Source organism: Bombus affinis, chromosome 5 (assembly GCF_024516045.1).
Source record: "Bombus affinis isolate iyBomAffi1 chromosome 5, iyBomAffi1.2, whole genome shotgun sequence".
Classification (NCBI taxonomy): Eukaryota; Metazoa; Arthropoda; class Insecta; order Hymenoptera; family Apidae; genus Bombus; species Bombus affinis.
This window is the reverse complement of record NC_066348.1, coordinates 16,259,504-16,280,538: the sequence shown is the minus strand read 5'-3', so window position 1 is coordinate 16,280,538 and position 21,035 is coordinate 16,259,504. Positions and strand designations below refer to the sequence as shown.

Genomic DNA, 21,035 nt, shown 5'->3' with positions numbered 1-21,035 from the left:
TGGGGGACGAACAGTTTGTCTAACTAGAATTTGTATAATAAGAGTTTACCGAGTTTCACACTAGCGAAGTATTTGGACACCTGGTGCAATTTGATCAAAAAGTCGATATTTTTATTATATTTGCAATGTTGTGATGGAAGAATTCCATTGCCTGTTCTTTACCTCTTTCTACAGCTGCGATCAAACGCTGTCTGTCAGGTTTAAATTGAAAGAAGCAATTTTACAGACACGCGCAACAATAACTTTAATTCGCGTGTCCCTATAAGACAAATTTTCACGCATTTTCGATTATATATTGTGCCGAAAATAAGTATCGTCGTGCCCTTTAAAATGGAATAACTTTTGTAAAATTGGACCAAACGATCTGATTGTTGCGAAGGATTAGAAGGTTTAATCTGTTGGATAATATACATAAATAATTAAAAAAAGAAATTGATCAGAATCGCGAAAGAGATTTGAAAACCAACCAACCCTTAACATCCTTTTCATCTGAGCTTGCAACGAAGACTCGAAAAATTCGTCTTGTGGATCTATGTCAGTCATACACACGCTGAAAATTTGATTGAAATCAATCAACGTTGTTACGAGTTGCTGCGAACGATTTAAAGTGGTCAAAATCGCAGCTTTTTACTAGACTTTAGATCTATGGCTCTATGACTATAATAAATCTAAATCTTTCGATACCTGCCGTTCGTTTCTGTACCAACTAATTTTGATAAAATACTAAGCATATTTTAATAAATCTACATGACGTATTTTTTAAATTTTCATTACAGGCTCAGATAAAAAAGTTATAAAAAGTGATCTTCGTTATTTTCTTTGTGATCCCGACCAACTGCTAAATTAATTCCTTCTAAAAAAAAAAGATCAAGCCGCTTTAAAAAAGTTACTCCATCTTAAAGAGTATACCGATATTCATGTTCGATAATGTAGAAATTATTCAACATTTAGGAAGTACACGGTTGCCTGGGATAAGATTAAAGGATCAAATTAAATTACAGAGTTTCGTTTGAAGTATATTTTGTGTATTCCCAATAATTTAAAAGCGTATGTATTCGTTCATGTAATAGAAATTCAAGTTCAGTTAAGCAGGCTCAAATAGTAGGAAGCCATTTAATCGGGCGCGAATTAAACTTTCGATCGAAAAAATGGAGTTCAGATAAATAAAGTCCTACTGTACCGATCATTGGTAGTTTCTACCGATCTTCGAATCATCGAAAGCTTGTTCTTCGTCTAAATCGTTCAATTTTTATGGAAAATTTTCCTTACAACGTGATTAAATTAGCTCCTATTCTTTTCTCCTTCTTTTGTTATAATAAATCGATCGAATGGCTCGCCTAACTGAGGATTCGCGTTCTATTATCGCGATATCATTTACAAAACGGAATAATCCGTTAGCAAGTTAGACAAGCGAAAGGGGTTTGAACAACGCGGCGAATAATGAAAACGCCGCCGGAATTAAATGAGAAATTACCTGTCCTCTCGTCTATACCGTTGCGAGCGCGGAAAAAGTACGCCCAAATATATCTTTTAACTACTTCTAATACTTCCAAAATCTATTTCAACAGCAGATTTCTATTACGAGGTGGGAATTCCGATTTTGGATTTTGACTTCTCACGAACGAGACCACGTCGGTTTATTTTACTTACGAGCACTATTTACACCGCGTCACTAGTTGCTAGATCACTGACGCTACACTGTAAACAAACCATCTATCGAATACCGTGATCTTTATTACATCGGTTCTCGATCATCCTTCTTATGTATCGATCACTTTCTCGAAAGATTGTCTCACAACTTTTCAATTCTTCGAAGCATTGTCCCCGCAAAACTTTGAAATGTAGGCCTTTCACCGATAAATTACGAATTTTGAACCCTAATTTGATCGTTGTTCTTTATTCATTTCTGTTGTCGCTTCTAATTTTTATTCTTCGTAGAACTTTGGAAAGATTCGATAACGAATGATTAAAGAAAAATTCGAGCGATTCTGTAGGATATATCCAGAACGATCATTGATTTGGCGCTGTTTATGATTCGCGATTGACGCGATTGATGGAATTTTACGAGGCTGATTGTTTTTATTTGTCTGCGAAGCGCGGTTTTTTCGTCAGGGCCGCGAACAAGTGGTAGAGCTCGGCGTTGTGCCCGACGTCCGAAGTCCAGCACGGCTCGTCGACTACTGAGGCATTCGACGCAGGCGTCGAGGCGCCTGGTCCCTTCACGCGATCTCCTGCTCACTTTCTCACCGAATAGCTCTTTTTCAAACTACCTGTTTACCAGTTGCGCCAATTTTACACGCACTGTAACTGTTATTCGGAAAGTCTAATTGGTTACGATACATTTAATTATCTTCTCGTTGGATGGACAAACGATACTTTTCTCTTTCATCAAAGAGAATGTATTTTTGATCAGATAACGAATTTATCAAACGCGAATCATCGTCAACGATCATAATCGCTCGAATGATCAGCCCGTGGAGGAAAATGAAACATCAGCGTGTTACAGAAATCACGTTACAGAAATTACAATGACGAATTATGCGTGGCGTATCTCAAAATAAAGCATACGCGATTAAACTTTTAATTATTGTAACTGAAGTTATTCAGCCGTGATGTATGTCGTTTAAAATTCGCTTGTTTTCATGTTTTTTTAACGAACAATATTTATTTATCTCGACTTTACTTTTCCCCCGTTGGAATAGTACGATTTATGAATAAAAATGTTTCACGAATAAAAAATTTGTTAAACTAAATTTTTCAATTTTGCAACGATCGCTTAAGGAACAAACAATTTTCGTTTCAAACATTTTTTTATCAGAAATCTTTTCTCTCCGACTTCCTGCTTTCATTTTCTGTATTTTATTCTTTATTGACGATATCACGGTCGATCGTATCGAATAATTCAGTTGGTCAGAATAAACGGAACGTCCTGCACGAAAGTACCGCGTGGTAATCCGACACGGCGATCGGAAAAAGCAATTGGCAAACAACAATACCAGGTCAAACAACAAAACGTCCTAGTATCGTGAATAATTTCATTCGATATAAAAATATCGTCGTACCGCGTATTACGCAGAGTCGTACTACACGTACATACTTCTCATCCTATTCGAAGCGTGTTTCTTCAAGGCAATTCACATTCACCAAACTTACTCACTTTCACCGTTTTAACCATTCTCGTTCCGATCTGTATTTCGTATTCTTTGCTCGGGATTCTTCGATGATGATTTCGAGATTTTAACCTTGACGAGGCTGCCACGGAGTTCGAGGTGGCGTGCGTAGAAATCGTATCATTTCAGTCAGCCGAGAATACCACGCGAGTACGTAGGTTCTCATCCAGCTCTTTCCCCCAGATTCCTACCGTCTTCGACTCTGCTCAGTGTTTTCACCCTCCGCAACGTTCTGCGTGATTATCGATTCTCCAGTTCGTGTATAGGACTCGCCTGTGTGTCTTTAAGGACATAGCGAGAGAATCCAGCCACGTTTCAGTGGGAATTATCGTAGAGTTAAATTATTTAACGATAAAATGGAAATGAATGATCAAAATTCTACCTGTAACTTAGGGGATCCTCCCAAAGCGACGCCCGAAAAAAGACCAATCCTTTTTACCTTTTTCCTTTTTCCTACATTCCGAATCAAACTACTGAATTTTCTAAACGCATTTCCCAAATCCCGTATCACCTAAGACATATCACGCGTTCCGATTAAACTAAAGAAAAAAAAAAAAAAGAATATATCTTTTTAAGCGTAAAAGATAATCGTTATTCCACAAAATGAAATTCATTTGTCACAAATTTTTCTGACAATTTTGAGAATTACATTTTAAAATTTCATGGACATATTTTCCAGATGTTACGCTATAAGAAAATTCAAAAAACCATCGATTTTTCGGTGTACTAGTAAAACTTCTTAACATTTTAGTCCGCATTTTTCGTCATATGGTTATGAATTAAAAGACTCGTGGAGCGTTATTCGATCGTGAACGTTATTCCGTGAAATTATTTTCGATTTCACAGAAAAACCAGTTCTCGAGGAGGAATTCAGGTTTGGAACGGCGATAAGCTCGATCAATTTGTGCGACATGCATTATTCATTAACCGCGAACCAATGTAAGTCTGGGGAGCGTGTGAGCAAACGAGAGCACGATCAAAGGTCATTGTATAATTAGCGTGGATATTGATATAGAGATGTAAAACGCCTGTTTGCTATCAAAGGTACTAAGCGCGAGAAGCATAGAGAAATTTCAATAAAATACAATCGATCGCTTTTAATATGCAATTATATTTCAATTCATAAGCTCTTCGAAAGATTCCTCGAATTTCTCGCAATAACGAAACCGTGGAATCATGTAGCAAGTCAAACGTTACAAACGGATGTCACAGGTTGCATTGTTGCGGCAGATAAGCGTACCATATTTGATTGACGCGGCGTTTGCTGCAAGGCGACCCGTGTTCTCTAATTGACAAGATCCCGGAGCTTCGAGTCGAAGTAGCTGTCACGACGCGTTTGTTTCGAACACTAAAACGCGTTAATTTATCAGCGTCAAAGACGTGGAAGGCAATTTGAAAATCACCTCGCCTATTTTTCAAGAAAATACGTAAGAGAATAATTGGACGATGTTCTGTAAAAACCTACCAACCCCCGATGATATGAAATTAAGTAAATTTAGATTGAGTATATTAATTAAAAAAAAAAAAAAAAAAAAAAAATGGGAGAAGAGAAGGTAATCCAATTGGCCCCATAAAGTCAATTGTACTTAAGAAGATTAAAAATCGTTCAATATGATCGAGTCGCGTTATTCTTGGAATTTGGAGGGAAAAATTAAACCAGAGAATTAATTCATCATTTGCTTCGTTTTTCAATGTTCTTTGGAGGTTCAAAGATAGATATTTGATGGATTACAGAGAAATTTTGTAAGATAGATATTTCATATATAAGCTTGTAAAAGAAGGAACGACATTGGAGGAGAGTTGCTGGCGAAGAGGAAGGTCCCGGATGACTAATAGCTATCGCATCAAATATTTAGAAAAGAAATGATTCTTCAAGAATATTGACATTTATAATACATAACTATAATTGCGGCGCATGATGTCGCGGTAGGCTGCTATCTAACGCTGTTTTGTAATTCACGATGTTAACGATATCACTACAACTTTTTAAAGGTTTTAGTTAAAGAAAAAAAAAGAAGCAAAATTTGTCGATATCTAATCAAAGCTAGATAGAAGTTCGATAAAGTTGCCGGTAGATGTTCCGACGACGGTCATAGCTTTCATTTTGCGGCTGCGACCACGAAACTTGGATCGAGCAGCGAACTTGCTCGACGTCGATTTCCTGGAAGTTTCGACGTGAGCGATTTCTTGGAAATTCTGGCATTCGTTTGTTCGCGTGTCCGATATTTCATTATCGAGTACTACTCTCGCTGCGGGATCGTAAACCTCGAAGCTCGATGCACCGACTTGTGTGAATGGCTCGCGGCTTCCGAGATTGTCAAACTTCTCCGGATACAATCTGTACATAGTGTGCAGGTACGTCGGTCGTGTTTTCATCGGAATCGATTCAACCACAAAACTCGCCCGCCAGGCAACCAACGTCCGGCAAGACGAACAATAACGATGCAAACGATAAAACCATCGAAATGGACCAAGGGGGTGAATAGGAATCGAGCGTACCTACGATTTCCTCTTCGCAAACTTCGGTGTTAGAGACACGATAACGATAACCAACTGGACCGAAACGGAGGTTACAAGTTGAAGAAGGTTGTCCAAGCGTTGTAGATTAATTTGACGTTTCTATGTAACCAAATACATACAGTCAGGGAATATATGCGATTTTAACCTCAAGAGGAATTTTAGTAAGAAAATACCGAGCTTGTGCCAAGTGTAATATAGTCGTTGAAATATAGAATAACAAAAATTATCGCCGCACACGCAGCAAAATAATACGAATTACAGCCGCGAGCGCAAAATATTTTGCTGTCTTTTCTAAATTTCCTTATTCGAGAAAGTAGTTTCGGAAAGCTGTTTATACATAGTAAGTTACAAAGCAGATATTACATCCATATAACAGCTTTCACATCGCAAGGCAATGCATTACTCTGTAAGTAAGCATTACCAATTTTTCATTACTAATATTAATTCTTTTGTTAGATCAAATCGAATACTATTTTTTCCCATAGATGATTGAACTTTATAGCCCGCGAATTCCATAATAATTAATTCGCCATTAAGTTATTAATTTCCATCAAATTCTGACGAGTGAATCTAAATACCGGAAGGGGGGTTATCCTGGCTCATATATAAATCACGAGATCACGAACATGCTAAACTTTCGATGCAAAGTTATGCCCTTTGAAGGTTTATCTCGTTATCAAATTTATTAACAGCTGAGATACGCTTCTACGTTTATAGGAAGGTTTCACGCGACCGAATAACATTGGATATTCTCCCATGTTTCCTTTGGCTACTCGAACGATTAAAGCAGCTTCTGACGAGACAAGATCCTTCGTCTAATTCCCGTCGTTTTCCGTACGATTCTCATCCAAAAGAGATGGACTTCTTCGTAGTTTGGTCTTTATTCGTTGTCTAAGGATATTCTCACGACCTGTCCTTGACACTCGATTTCAGCGTGCTTGAAATATCATACTCCACTTTCCCTTAATCCTTCCCACAGCAATACGTTCTAACGATAGTTTCCACGCTATCCCGATTTCTAATTCACACGTTTACTGCTCGCATGTATCTGAACACTCTGGCCGATTCTTGCTAACAAAACGTGAATTTTCCCAATCTAATTACATTACTGATAAACAAATAATTAAAACGAATGCTTCCTAACTATTTTGGAATAAGCAGATTGTAAATGTAAATGATCTATTAGGAAGTACAGTAATAATATATATTTTTATTTATCGTATGCAATACTGTGTACATTCATTTTTTAAAATATATATGTGTTCGAATACTTTTGAGGGGGACTGTAATTCGTTGCTTCGTAACCGATGAAACAATCCATGGAAGGTCGGATAAAACGATTCCAGGAATCGTGATACAAGAGGCGGGATATTCTATCGAAAATAAGGATAGCCTCGTCGGTCATTTTTTCATCCCCTTTTCGACGATCCTTCGTGAAAAGGAAACCGAGCAAGTATTCGATTACGTGATAAAATATTGCCACACGAAATCTCGCCAATCATCGCGAAAACCACCCTCGATCGTCGGAAGCAAAAGCTACAGATCGCTTGGAAAAACCTCGATTATCGGCCAAACTTTCGTCTCTCTATTTATCCACATCTTGCGGCCATCGTAATTTATCTCGTCGCCAATGTAATTTCTACTTCATTTCCGTGTTCTATACTTCAGTTAGAAATACAAGTGTTCGTTTTCTTTAGTGTCATAAAAAAATTCGCTGGATCTATGACGCACGTTTTCTACAGAATACATCCGTTTCTTACGTATCTACGAGGAAATCTGCTCTGTTGCAAAACTCTTCGATTAACATTCGTCTGACGTCGATACGTTGAATGCAGGACCATTTTCACTGTTCAGGCTACGCGAGTCATCGATCGTTTCGTAGCATTTCACGATCATGTTCCGTTTTACACGAAATAATTACAACGGTCCGATCTAAATGGGAAGTTCAGCATGGGTCGTCGATGGCTCACGCGGTATTCAACGTGTTAAAGAACGTCTCGCGTGATAAAAAGCGTCGTCTCGTTTTACGATTTTCGTTATCCGCCGTTTGTTCTTCCGATTTCGCGGCATTACTTTGGCTTTTACGTCGCTGTTCTAGAAATAAATTAACTCTCCGGCTATGCGTTTCATCAGAGAGAAAGTTTTATTGGTCCGGGCACAGTGATCCTCCGTCCATAATCGAGTAACCCGAGTTTTAATCTCACGAAGATTTACTTTTATCCTTTGTGCGCAACTTTCCACCTTGCAGATGGAATTTGATAATAGACATAGTTCTCTGACGTAATAATACGCCACAGAAACAAAAAGATATTTGTACTAAAAAGCTTTGGAAGTTTTCTTTAACCTTTCTCATATGTTCGAATTAAGAGCGTATCTTACTCGGAATCGTGGGCGCCGATCCAGATGTCCGTCGGAGGAAACGAGATTACGAAGTTTTACGTAAGCCAGTTGGAAAATCGGCTTGTGACAAGCCGTCGGCGAAAGTTAGGTTTACATCACTGCGGCCCATGAAATCGCCAAACTTGAACCATTCTCGCGTAAAAAAAGACATCTTAATACGGATGGAACCTATTTTACTTTTCCCTCGCATCTTTACGTCTTTCTTTTTCGCGCTCTCTCGATCGGGTTTGTTTTCTGAACAAACACGAGCTGCAGGATACTGTTGTAAAACCTAACCCAACTCCACCGATGGAAAAGTCGTTCGGTGTACCTTGAACCATTTCTCCTATCTTTGCTAGGTTTCTATTATGTAACAGCAAAGTTTGTTCAAATGCTCGTTCATCCGGTAAATACCGTGATTAATCGAATGCATTGAAAAGCATCGTCCATAAGACGAGTTTTCAACGCTTCGGCGATTTAATTATCAGCAAGTATTTCTATCGATGGATCAAAGTATTTGTTCCATTCTCGGTTGGTACACGCTCGAAAATTTTAATCGATTCCCAAGGACGTTAAACAAATTGCGCTAGAACAGATTATCGCGAGTACAATCGCGATCAATCGTCCCGTTAATTGCTTCTTACGGCGAAACGTGTGTCTCGATGGCGTAATCTTCTTGGATCCGGCTGAACAGATTATCGTCATTAGGCGATTAGCACGGTGCGATTCGTTCGATCGCCCGATTTAATCCGTACCTGTTATTTTTCATAATTTTCGGATAACAAGCGAGAGTTTGAAACATAAACTGAAAATGTCCAAACTGCAGGGATATTGTTGGTTTGATCGTTTGTAGAAGAGTGATCGTAATCCTTCGACCGGTTGGTTGACTTTTTGCAGAATTTTTTCGGCGGTAGCTTGACGAGTGTCATTGTACATCGCTGTATATACTATCGGAGCTGCAAAATTCCGCGCAAGTCCGCGAAACATTTATGATTGAATTTGTTCGCAAAATTTAAATTTCACGCGTGGGCGAATCGAACCAAGAGTCACGATAACCTTTAATCTTCTAGATGAACTTTGATTCTCGTCCGATTTATTTTAAATTGCAACTTTGCTCTCGTTGGTATAAATTTCCGGGTTCTCTAAGCGGCCTACGATGTTGTTTCCAGACTTTGCGAAACGAGCCCCAAAATTCTAGCAAACTTATCATCGACTAAATATCCGTCTTTAATTCACGGCCAACATTTTCCGCTCCTCGTTTCACGACTTAATCAATCCGGCGAGCGTGTCCCCTAAAACTGCTAATTGCAAATGAATATCGCCAGAGTGTTAGTGGCATCGGACCTTAATTTCGAAAATTTGAAAGCGGCATTGAGCGTGTCGCGGACGAATTCACATCCCAAGGACGGCCATATCCCTTCACGGTTACAACCTTTTTCCCTTGCTTGGGATAATGAACTTGAGGGCGATGATTATACCGTCCTAATTAACTTCCCTCGACCTTTTTCACGCCTACAAACTCGCTCGCCGATAATTGGACCGTGGTTCGAGTCGGCTGAATCGCAGCCTGCTGCAATCGCGTTTGCTTGTCTCTGATGAAACGTTTTCGACAGGTTGGCTGAAGCTACAGCACGGCAGAGTGCAAAATTCTCGTTCGACGATTTGCTTTGGTCAAACGTTCGTAAACGTCCATGCGTAAAAAAGAGAGAAAATCACGACGATTCCCGAGTTGCGCGATGTTCGTTCGTATGGCGAACGAAATCAACCAGTCCATTTCCTTGTCCCATTTCCTGCTTTATTTCACTCTCCCGTGGCAGTAGCAACCTTGGAGAAAAGCTACATTCGCGGTGCTCGTCGATGGATGGACCGGAGATTCGATCGTTGTGTCCTCTCTTCTGGTTTAATCGTGGTTTTTCATCTTGTTGCGTGATATTTCGCCGAAAGGACGATATTTCATCGAATCGCGTGTGGAAATCGATACCATAAATCTTGAGTTGCGAAACTGCAGGCTCGTGACGGCGAAATTGACCCGTCTCACCTGCATAAATCAGTTGCGCGTTTTCGCGCTCGACAATATCGTCCGGCGTGATTATCGAAACTTCTGGACAGGTTTTCATCGTGGACACCTTAGACGAATGCCATTTTCATCAGATAAAACGTCTTCTGTTGCTTTGACTAGCGACTTCTTTTTCGTGGAGAAGGATACAATTGCCATTATGATAACATAACGATATCCATGAACTCATCGTTGACGTTTATCGATACCTTTCAGATATAGAAATCGATAAACGTTTCGAGACTGATACAAAAATAGTTAAATCTGATTCTTCCTGTTTTCTCGTACTTTGTATTTCTAACGATCGAAGCAAACATGTTTCTACTTTTTCTTTGTACGAACACGGGTAATTATGATACGACGAATTTACGATTGTTTAGATCCTAAAATCTCGTTTAAGATCCCGTCTAACAAACGTTTGCGGAGAAATCTTGAATAGAACCACGTATATTATCGTATATTTACGACGAAGGATCAAAACAGATTTTTCTGTTACGGAAACCAACTCCGGCGAAGCCAGGGCTCTTTCACCTAGCAACCGGAATCTTCTCGGACCTCTACCTTTACCGTGTTTCGCACTTAGCGATTTACCCGGCCGTGCTTTTAGTACCCACTGAGAGACCGAGATACCCCTTCCTTATCGATTTCTGGTAATTTCCAACTCACCCCATTCGCCCCTTTCTGATATTGCGGCTGATATATACAACGTACATTCACGTCGTCGATCTTCTGGTGGCCTATAAATGCCGTTGCGCTTTGTAACGACATCGCTCGCTACAGCCTTTATTTTAATCACAGATTTACGCATCCACTGTCCACCGACTGCGGATCCAGCGATGGTTGACTCGAAGATAGATTTTTTAACGAGAGAAAAGTCGAAAATCTGATTAATAGTATTTAGACGAATGGTAGAATTTAGATGGACGTTTCGCTTCAAAATTTGTAGACGGTGATCGCGTCAAGCGCGATTCGCTATGTTAACGAAGTTGCCATCTCCAACAGCAAGGAAAAGCTCGCGGTATAAATTTAAAATAACCCGTAGTCTTTTCGCACGAGAATTATCCAATACCGGCCGTGTAGTCCTATCTTTATTTCTCATTTTTATTTCTTCATTATTCAGCGTCGACGTACTCGGGCCGTTTCCGCCTCGCGTCGAAACTTGGAAAAACGGGAGCACGGAATTAATGGGATACGCTGCGTTTAGATGGGTCAAGATAAACGTTTTTCCGTCAAGGTTTTACTACGGACGGGACGTGGTCGCCTCGTTTGTCACGCGTGTTACCAGTCTCCTTCTATTCTTTTTTCTTTTCCGGTTCTTCGTCCAATCCAAAAACGATGTCGATAGCACCGAAGAAAACCACTCGACAACGTTGTTCTCCCCTCCCCCGCTTTTTTTTATAAATTTACTGCACGATTCATAGCGATATTTCATCCCTTTCAATCTCAAAGCGAGACCGAGCTTTTTCGTCGATTCTGTGTCCACCGTTTCTGTGAAATTTATGTGCGTCGTCTGAACGTCGGACAATGAAATCGTGTTTAATATGCACGGGTGTTCTGTCATCAGCGATTCCCGCGAGTATACAACCAACGTCAACAGAGAACCGCTCTTTTGTCACGTTTTCTTCTTTTTTCCCTTCCCTTCCCGGATCTGGATAATTGATTTCCCGCTACTCAATAATTCCCTTCATTTATTTCCAATCTTGACGTCTAACCTCGTCCCGAACTTCTTCGTAATTATTTACGACCGACGCTCTACAAACTTCTTCGTAGGACGTGTGTTTCACAGCGTGAGAATACGACGAAAGTTATTTTTTCTCCGGGGTTAATTACAAAGTACAGTCGTCCTACGAGGAAATAATTTCCATCCGAAAGAAACGAGGGTCACGCACAAATATGCACAGGTCTGGGCGAAATTTTCATTCGTTTCGTGTCTTCTTCCTTTGGAGATCGAACTATAATATAAAACCTTCCTCATCGAAACAACGATGGCAATCGGATCGGTAACCTGGATTCTCATTGCATAAAGAAACACACGTGTAGTAGCAGATAAGGATAGTTTTATTAAAGAATGATTCCAAAAAGCAAACAATCTGTGCGTTTGCAATTCGTTTGCTCGATACTATGTTTACTATGCAGATTCGTGACATCGATATCGCACAAGGATCGATAGAAAAGATAAATAGGACGCGCTCGTTGAAATTAAACGAGTTGATTCGCTCCGCGTCGGATTCGATTCTCTCGATGATGCGACGTTCGCATTCCTTCGAAATGAGAATCTTTAAGAAAGATCTTTAAGAAAGAAATCTTGCCGATTGTGATCGATATAGAGATTATGATCGTGTTCAAAACGGCCAACGTGTTCGGTAACTTAGCGCGTTTGATGATAATTCGCCGAGAGATTCAAACTTCCGCGTTCCGTTTGGATTCTCCTCTAGGAGAATTGGATCGTGTCGAAACTTCGGATTGCGAGCGTCGCCACGTGTTTACGTTTCACAAAGCTCGTCGTGACCACACGCTTTGATTAACCGGAATTCGACTCGGTAACGCGGTCTTTGCGCGGAGCCAGTTGTTCCTCTGTGAAACAGAGAACCCCAACCTAACCCGAATCTCCCCATCTTTCTGGACCGAAGATTTCCTCAATTCCGAAGCTTTGCCGCGCTTTGGATTAACCTCGCCCTTCACGGAATGTGTTCTGAAAGTACCTTCGTTTTCAAGTATTTTCGAGGTGTATGTAGGCGATTTAGGTTTAAAACACTAGAGTATATTTAACTATATATTTTATTAAAGTATACCCTACGTGTACACTAGTCGTATAACACAACTGCTGGCTTGATTCGTGATTACGAATATATCGGCGCAAGGGAAGTATCAACTTAGCTGCTACTGCTCGTGTCGCTCGATAACGAAGGATGCCTCGCTACCCTGTTCGCTATATTTATAACCGTCGCAGTTGACAAAAGGCGTTGGGATTTTCATTTCGAAGATGTTCTCGAAAGATGCCAACAGACGCTGAACTCTCGACCTTGTTTACGAATTTCGACTTTTCGGGTAGTCGACTCGAGGGCATATGATCACGACGAAAACGACGGATTTTGATTAACCTTCGGTAACCGCCTGAGGTTGTCGGATCTATAATAAACTCATCTATCTGTAAACACGGTTTTTGTGTAGCGGATTCACTGGACGGAAACCGTTATGAATTTTACCGTCGAGTGCCGCTACGTTTTACTTCCGTTGGTCTACGATCTAGACGGTAGATCGGGTTCTACGGCAGATATAAAAACTGTTGGAACCTTATCAAGAGTTCTTAAACATAGCTACAAGGTTTATTTGAAAAATCACGGAGTTTATATATATATAAACTCCCTAGAGTTCATGTAGGATAGGGATTCTTTTTATTTTACGGGTAGCACGACAGGCTGTGTTTCACGGACAGACCGATCTTTTTTTTTTTTTTTTAACTTTGTTTATTAATTCCAGGTTTTTTACATATTTTTTTTTACATGATTTTTTTTCCAGAATAAACGCTGAATTCTAATTGTAGGGTGGTACAGGCAAAAGTACCGATACGCGACGGCACGACGTAGCCATGCATTATTACATTCTTTTCTCTTTTTTTTTTTTTTTTAAGATTATTATTGTTAAATAAGATAAAATTAAGCCGCTGTTGCGCTGTGCTTATGTACGATATTTTAATTTATGTCCTGAAAGCCTGGACGCAAAAACAGGACAGTTCGCTAGCCTATTAGGGAGGGGCTGGGGGGGGGGTGGGGGGACAGACCGATCTTCTTTTGCTTTACGGACGACCATTTTAAGAAGCACGTTTTTCCCGAACGGACGGACAGAGAGTTACATTAGAGACAGACAAGGTTACAGAATAATTATTTAAGATTTTAAAGACCGAAGAAGAAAGATCGGTAGCTCAGGACGTTGAAAATCGATTCTCGATTTTCAGGTAAACATTGTACTAAAGACTTGTTATTTCCCGTTTATATAATTATTGTTATTTATTGTTATAGACGTATATTAATTGTTGTTTATTCTTGTATTTTATTAATTACTTCGTAATAAAAACTCGATTTTCAGACTACAGAATCGATCCCTGAATTATCCCCAGATTTACGATCTTACATATACATATATATATATTCTTTTAAATTGTTTAAATATACAGAAGACGTATTATTGCATATAGCATATAACTTTTACCGTTGTTTCGAAATCATGTTTTTACCTACATCTGTCATAAATGTGTAGAGGATTGTAATACAGAATAACAAGAACTTGCTGTTGCAAGCCGTCTGATATATTTAAAAGAATTAAATAAATTAGTAAATATAAATAATGGCGAGACACGGCCGTACAAACGTATTCGATAAGACAGTGTATAATTGCCGATTCGCTCGCGATCACGTCCGTTTATTTGTTATACCGGTCGGGGGAGAGTCGGAAAATTCGAATTCGTCTTTGTTCCACGGTTTATTGATTATTACATCACGTGTATCCTAACGATCTTGATACTCCGAGGCAAAACAACGACATGATTTGAATCGTCCTCCGTCCACGTGCCGCTACGAATGCATAAAGTCCACAATGTATCGTCCATAAAGATGCACGATGAAGCGAAAGTTTAGCCGAGCCGTAATTTTGTTTTTTACTCCATCGTCTTCGAAGCGAGTGTCTTAAGAGACACGACGCGTATCTACCGACATTTGCGACGAAACGTACAGAGATTATTGCGACGCATCGTGCAGGCGTACGATCAATTCGGTTATTCCAAGACTTTATTCGGTACGCGTGGCGCGAATTATTCCATTAGTTAGTCATGAACGAGAGGGAAACTTTCGCGCCGTTACCGCGAAATTAAACAGGGAACCCGTAATGGAACCTTCGTTTCGACTTCCGACTGGAAATGTCAGTCGTTTTGGATCGTCAAATACGATGGAAATGTTGATCTTCCATTTATATATTATATATATAACTGGTGATCGTACGGTTATTTAATTTCTAGCAATCAGAAAGATATCGGTTTTCCGTTTCATCGACGAGCGGAGATCGCGGAAATGAATTTTCGCGCGAGATATTGCACAATGAGGAATCCAATTTTTACATGGCAAACGGAAACGCGCATAGGGAATGGTCCATCGACTCGATGTTCGTTCTCAAACCCGACGGACATCGAGCTTTTTTTATTTCCAAATTTTGTCGCGTTTTATATTTTTTTGTTTTTATTTTTTATCAACACTCTGGACGGTTCTTAATTTGCTAGTTTTCAAGTGGAATAAAATTTCTCGAAGCGGAACTAGTCTACGAGCTGTAAAGATTTAATCGGTGCATTATGCGACGAAACGACTGGATCGAATTCCCTTTCGTTTCGTTCGTTGACTGCCTGTTTCTTTGTTTTAATGCCTTCGTAAAAATGTTATCGTCGTTGGATTACCTCGGCCAGTTATAGTACTGGGCAAAAGTTTTCAACCATCTTAAGCGTTATTGCTTTTATAACAACTGAACGTGTTTATCGAGAACGCTTTACGAAGCTACTATTTTGTTAAAACATATCTTTACGAGAGAAAAGTTTTGTTCGTAATGTTACTGGTAGATAGAGAACGTATAAGATTTATTTATAACGCGATGAAAATCTTTCACGATCATACCGATGAAACTTGGATAACTCTAACGCTAATTTGAAACATTAAACTTTAACAAAATTTGAAGGAATAGTCTATACATCGTTCCGATTAACGGAAGAAAATTTCTTCCTGTTTTAAATTAAAGTAAGAGCAGGAAAAAATTAGTTCAAGAGTACTGTGCTTGTATTCAGAAGATAATGAAACAGCTCTCGAGGCGATCCTCGCACCACCCTTCTATATTATTTGTATATTCCTTTAAATATGTCCTTAAAGATATGTTATTATACGAGAAATCGATTTAAGAAATAGAAAAAGAATGATAATTCAAATTTTGATTCTTAAATTAACCTTCATACTAATCGCATCCTCTTTCTTTGTTGTTCTAGACGAAATTTACCGGGAGGTTGCCTTTAAAGTGGATACGATTCGTGATTTGCGCACCTCGTGCGTCGGGGGTGGAAAAATAGAGCACGACCCGGACAAGAAGACCATTAAAGTCTACGGATACTCCGTAGTAAGTCAAGAGATTAACGAGATCTAACGAACTTCTCTGTCTAACTCGATCTACTCGGACAACTTTCTATTCTTTTACTTGCTACTAATTCGTTGACACCTACTAATGTTCTACCTCCAACATCGTTCACATCGACGTTTCTCTATCAGGCTCGTCCAACTTTCTTCTCGTTATGTAATTTTAGTCGCGTCTAGAGCCGGAAAGCTCATCGATGATGTTAGGTCACCCCATAAGTTCGTTCCGTTTTTCCAGCGGTTATATATGTTAAGATCGTTCACATACCTTTCAGTTTCACGAAAAAATGTAATCCCCCTCTCGTTGTACAGCTTCTTCCCATTTTGCAAGTGCATTGGCCCCTTATCGCCGTATGTTTATAAATCGACGCATGAAATGTATACACAAAAGTCGGCACGAACTTATCGGATGACCTAATAGCAATGAACGAAGATTTTATCACATCGATGTATCGGGAAAACTTCGATAAAACTAATAAATCGTACAGATTTTCTCGTTGAGCGAAGCTCAAGGCTGAATCGAAATTAGATGAAAAGTAAATCAGCGAGCGTTGTAGATAAAATCGAATTTCGCCTGAAATTGTGTTTGCAGGGAAAACTTGAAGCGCCGATGATCGTTCACCGGGTTCCGGATTTTAAACGGCCGTTATTGTAGACTAATTATTCCACTTTCAAGATTGGGATGGAGTAGGCGCGCGATCAGATCAGCGAAATTCGCATAAAACCTTATCACATCGCAGCCATGATATTCGATGGGTTGAACGAAGTTTATTGGGAAGGGCTGTGGACTTTGGAAAAATGGCTTTCCCGAATCTGGTCGGAGGGACCTCGAGGGGAAGCAATTTTAACGCTGCCTGCGGGTACCGTGCCTTTCTTTCTTTATTCCAAGAATCAGGGTGGAGTGTACTTTGGAAACAGATCGTTCCGCGTCGTTCCTGCGTTTCGTGGATTAAAGCACTATACGGAATTCGAAAGCTGCGAAGATCCACGGTTTACGACATCTCTGATAACGGAAACGAAAAAACATCTGTTTTATTTTCAGGATTTTGGGATGGCGGATCACGAATTGAGCGTGAGTCTACTGAAAAAGAAGTATCCCGACCACACGATCATTCATATCGACGAATCATGAATTACCGAAGAAGGATTTGTTCTCCGCATTGCACAACGAGAGACGTATTCAAACGCGTTAAATGTTTTTCATTGTAATAATGTAATTCAATAAAGAGCTTCTGTGGCTTCTATTACCGTTGCCTTGATTCTCTACATTTCCTATTTAGCGGTAACACGAGCTAATACGATTTCAAACGTTTAATTATACGTCGTTTAATTGCTAATTGCGACTAACAATCTACTCGTTCAAATGGCTACGAAATTAATTTATCGATGTAACCAGTTCTAATTGATAATTCATTCGATTCGGTTAATTTGATGCCGTCGAGCTTGCGTTCTTTCCTAATTAAATTAGTTTGGTTGATAAGCGTTTCGTCGAACGATCCGAACGCGAGCTATGGGCGAAAAATTCGAATCGAAGCATTAAGTTTGAACAGGAGTGACGTGACGTTATATGGAAGTTTGCGTGCTGGTTTACGAAATACCGAACTGCCAAGAAAAACCAGAGGGTTCCTTACGCTGTTTGCGTTTCCGTATGGCGGACGTAGGAATTATCACAGACGATTCGTCATTGATTGTATCACCGAGCTACGAAATAAATGTGACGTTTGTAACGGCAACCTACCCGACGTCTTGCTCTTTTATCGATATAATTCCTAACAACTTTTGTATCTGTCGCTGTTCCGTATTCCGTACCCGAGGTACGCGAACGCGACCCCTGTTATCATCATCGGGGATGCCTGATATCAGCAGTCATCCAAGGACAAGCTACAAGACCTCCAAATATGCCAGCCTCTCCGCTACGTCGAAGACCAGGCTACAATGTAAAATAAAATAGAACCCGTATCACCGAGTCCTCCGCTTAATTTCTTCTTATGAAATCTCTATTGCGTTATTATCTCCATTGCGTTAGCAATTCCTAGCGTACCATTGTATTATATTCGTGTATCTCGTAGCATATAACATTCGTAATAGTTGTAGCAATCTTACGTTCTTCGTCGCTGAATACGAGATTTTGAACAAAAGTTCTTATTAACGCTTGAATATTCCATTCGGTTCTTATTTTTATTTCTTTTTCGAGCAAGTAGAAACAAGTGGAAATTATAGATTCGGTGCTGGCGAATGTGAATCACGAGCAAGACCATCGCTCACAGCCCCTGAACGACGCAACAGGGAGGACATATGTGCATGCTGTTGAAAGCTATTCGTTGGCCACGAATCTGGACCTTCGTTAGCTACCTTTTTCGCTAAGCTAATTTCGGCAACGGCTCAATGGCGAAAACGCGTGCGCCTGTCGTAAAAATCAATTTAGAAACTTTTTCGCTGGCTGTACGAATCCACTGTCGCGGACATATCCTCTGCGCTATCCTCCGAGAATCGTAGAGCCGACCAGGATAATAGGGATTACTCGTATCGCCTGTCACAGAGAACGTGGAAACTCTCGAGTTGCACCATAAAACCACGTCTGCTCCAATTCCGTGAAAGCTACGGTCGAACGACGCACGCTCGAGTCTGCCCGTCCTCCAGGATTTTTGTATAAACGATTCGGCACACGATATAAATCTTAAACGATATCCAACCATGTTCCGCGCCTATTACCAGGCAACCACCCGTGTGGCCGTGCTGTACGATCGGCATACAGGTGTCTTACCGTGTGTCGAACTTAACGTTCGACCATATCGTCTCGTGGTCAACGGATTGTAAACTCGTAACGTCCGTAAGGAAATCGCCGCGAGAAAATCGATTCTATGCTGATACAAACCCATGATACGGCGCTTTCCCGTATCCTATGTTTTGGGAGTTTTCTGGCCGGTCTGACCCCTATACCATTTCCGCATACGACGTTATCAATTCAATATACCAGTACCTTGTCGGTGTTAAATAGACCTATATCTGTACACCCTCTTTTTTTCAAATCCTCCATATGTACCTACATATATATATATATATAGTTTTAAAACGGCTTGCAAATAGATTTATAAACATAATTTACAAGTATTTAATCATAACAATACAGTAAAATATGCAGGACGTATATAAGTTAGAAAGTATTGTATTTTTGCGTAGATTAATTATTTTTAAATAGTATTTTATAAATTGTTAATTCGTATGAATGTTATAAGACGGACGGCATTATATCAATTACGTCATATTGATATTCACGATGGAGTCGTGAAATTTGTATAATTTACGTGCTTCTACATTACTAAAACGTTTCAATAAACGTTTGGTCAAACTTAATCAACTGCTTGATCGTTTAATAGTTTCTCCGGCGATTCTACAGTGACCAATCTAAATGCTTTAACGAGAAGTAGCGCGGTGGAACTTTGAAACAAAGTTCGGAAACTCGAACCTCGAAAAAACAGCCCTGGTCAGGATTAGATTAGTTCGAGGAATTTCTTACAGATTGAGGAAATTTTCAGAATTTCCGCCACATAACGTGGACATAACGTGATGTTTGAAGAATTTCTTTGAAATTTTGAAAAGTCGATATTTTTCGGTTCCTTCAAAAGTTCTAGACCAACAACGACGATTTCGTACCAGGAGAACACGATGGCATAGGAGGTGGCACAAATTCTTGGGAACGACTCGGATACTCCGAGTATCGCAAAAAATGCAAGGAACGACGTCACTATACTCTATACTATAGCTACTCGCTAAAATTCTAAAAAATGACCTCAAATTCTTGGAATTTTCAAACAGACATTTATTTAGATTCGTTTATTTATATTCTCGATGAATATTTGCAAAGAAAATTCGACATTTTTCTGGCTTTTTGACGTTTCGCTTATTCTAACTTGCGAATGTGACAAGGATGAGGAGTGGTAGATGGACAGAGTTAAGGATAAACGATAAGACACTCGAGACAAAACGATAAAGAATATCGGTCGGCACCGATACGCTTCAACTTGATTCAAATGTGTCGCATCTTGGTTTATTCAAAATGTCAAGGATCGCACGGTCGGCGAAAGATTCGAGTAAAATCTCGTTCGCTTATGTAAATCATCGCAAAGCAATCTTCAATTTGGTCGAGCGGAAACGAGCGGAACTTGTCCGAATTACGTCTTACAGCGAGCTTCGATGTGACGTTAATTGGTAATCGGTTGTGTCTTAACACAATTGGAGTAGAATCGAGTACATCGCAGAAGCAGACGATTCTACATTTCATGCGCGAAATGTCCTGTTCTGTACCTTATTTAATTTCATAGGAGAATTTAGTTTCAATTCAAACCACTACTGTATCGAATCGATAATGTTGTACGCGATACGAATATGATACGGGGCGAGCCACGAAACGTGAAGCACGGAAAAGAATCGAACGTCCGGTGTCACGTTCGTTCCGTACCTCGTCGGTGATTGAAGTTCCGATTCGGTCGATAAAACGTTAATTTGCGTATCTGCGACGGAACAGTAACTCGATCGATAAAATAATCTGCAAGCACGGCTTCGCGCTATTTTCCTCCAACGATAACGCAGGTTACTGTTTCGCGCGCTTCATTATCGACCTAATCTACGATGACGTACGCATTTGATACGCGTTTGCCAGATGGCTGCATTTGAAAGAATTCTCAAAGGCGCGTATTATTTAAACGTTTTTTCGTGTCTCTCAAAGGAAGACTTCTTGAATGGTACGAGATA

At 39.9% G+C, this 21,035-nt stretch overlaps 2 protein-coding genes across 7 annotated transcripts in view; one reads left to right on the top strand and one right to left on the bottom strand.

Annotated features, from left to right (window-relative positions):
* The window catches only part of LOC126916645 (phosrestin-2-like), a 47,780-nt gene extending 45,580 nt beyond the window's left edge, over nucleotides 1–2,200 (bottom strand). For 4 of the 6 annotated variants that reach the window (XM_050722640.1, XM_050722644.1, XM_050722641.1 and 1 more), the window contains exon 1: nucleotides 1,475–2,200. The gene's annotated coding sequence lies outside the window, so the exon portion shown is untranslated. The remainder of the gene's footprint in view (nucleotides 1–1,474) is intronic. The other 2 variants (XM_050722643.1, XM_050722642.1) reach the window with 1 other exon arrangement.
* LOC126916651 (sex-regulated protein janus-A-like) overlaps nucleotides 1–17,527 on the top strand; it is a 63,974-nt gene extending 46,447 nt beyond the window's left edge. Inside the window, exons 4-5 of the mRNA XM_050722659.1 lie at nucleotides 16,142–16,269; nucleotides 17,326–17,527. Of these exons, the coding sequence (XP_050578616.1) occupies nucleotides 16,142–16,269; nucleotides 17,326–17,415 (218 nt within the window). The 3' untranslated portion in view covers nucleotides 17,416–17,527. The remainder of the gene's footprint in view (nucleotides 1–16,141; nucleotides 16,270–17,325) is intronic.
* Nucleotides 17,528–21,035: the final 3,508 nt, after the last annotated feature.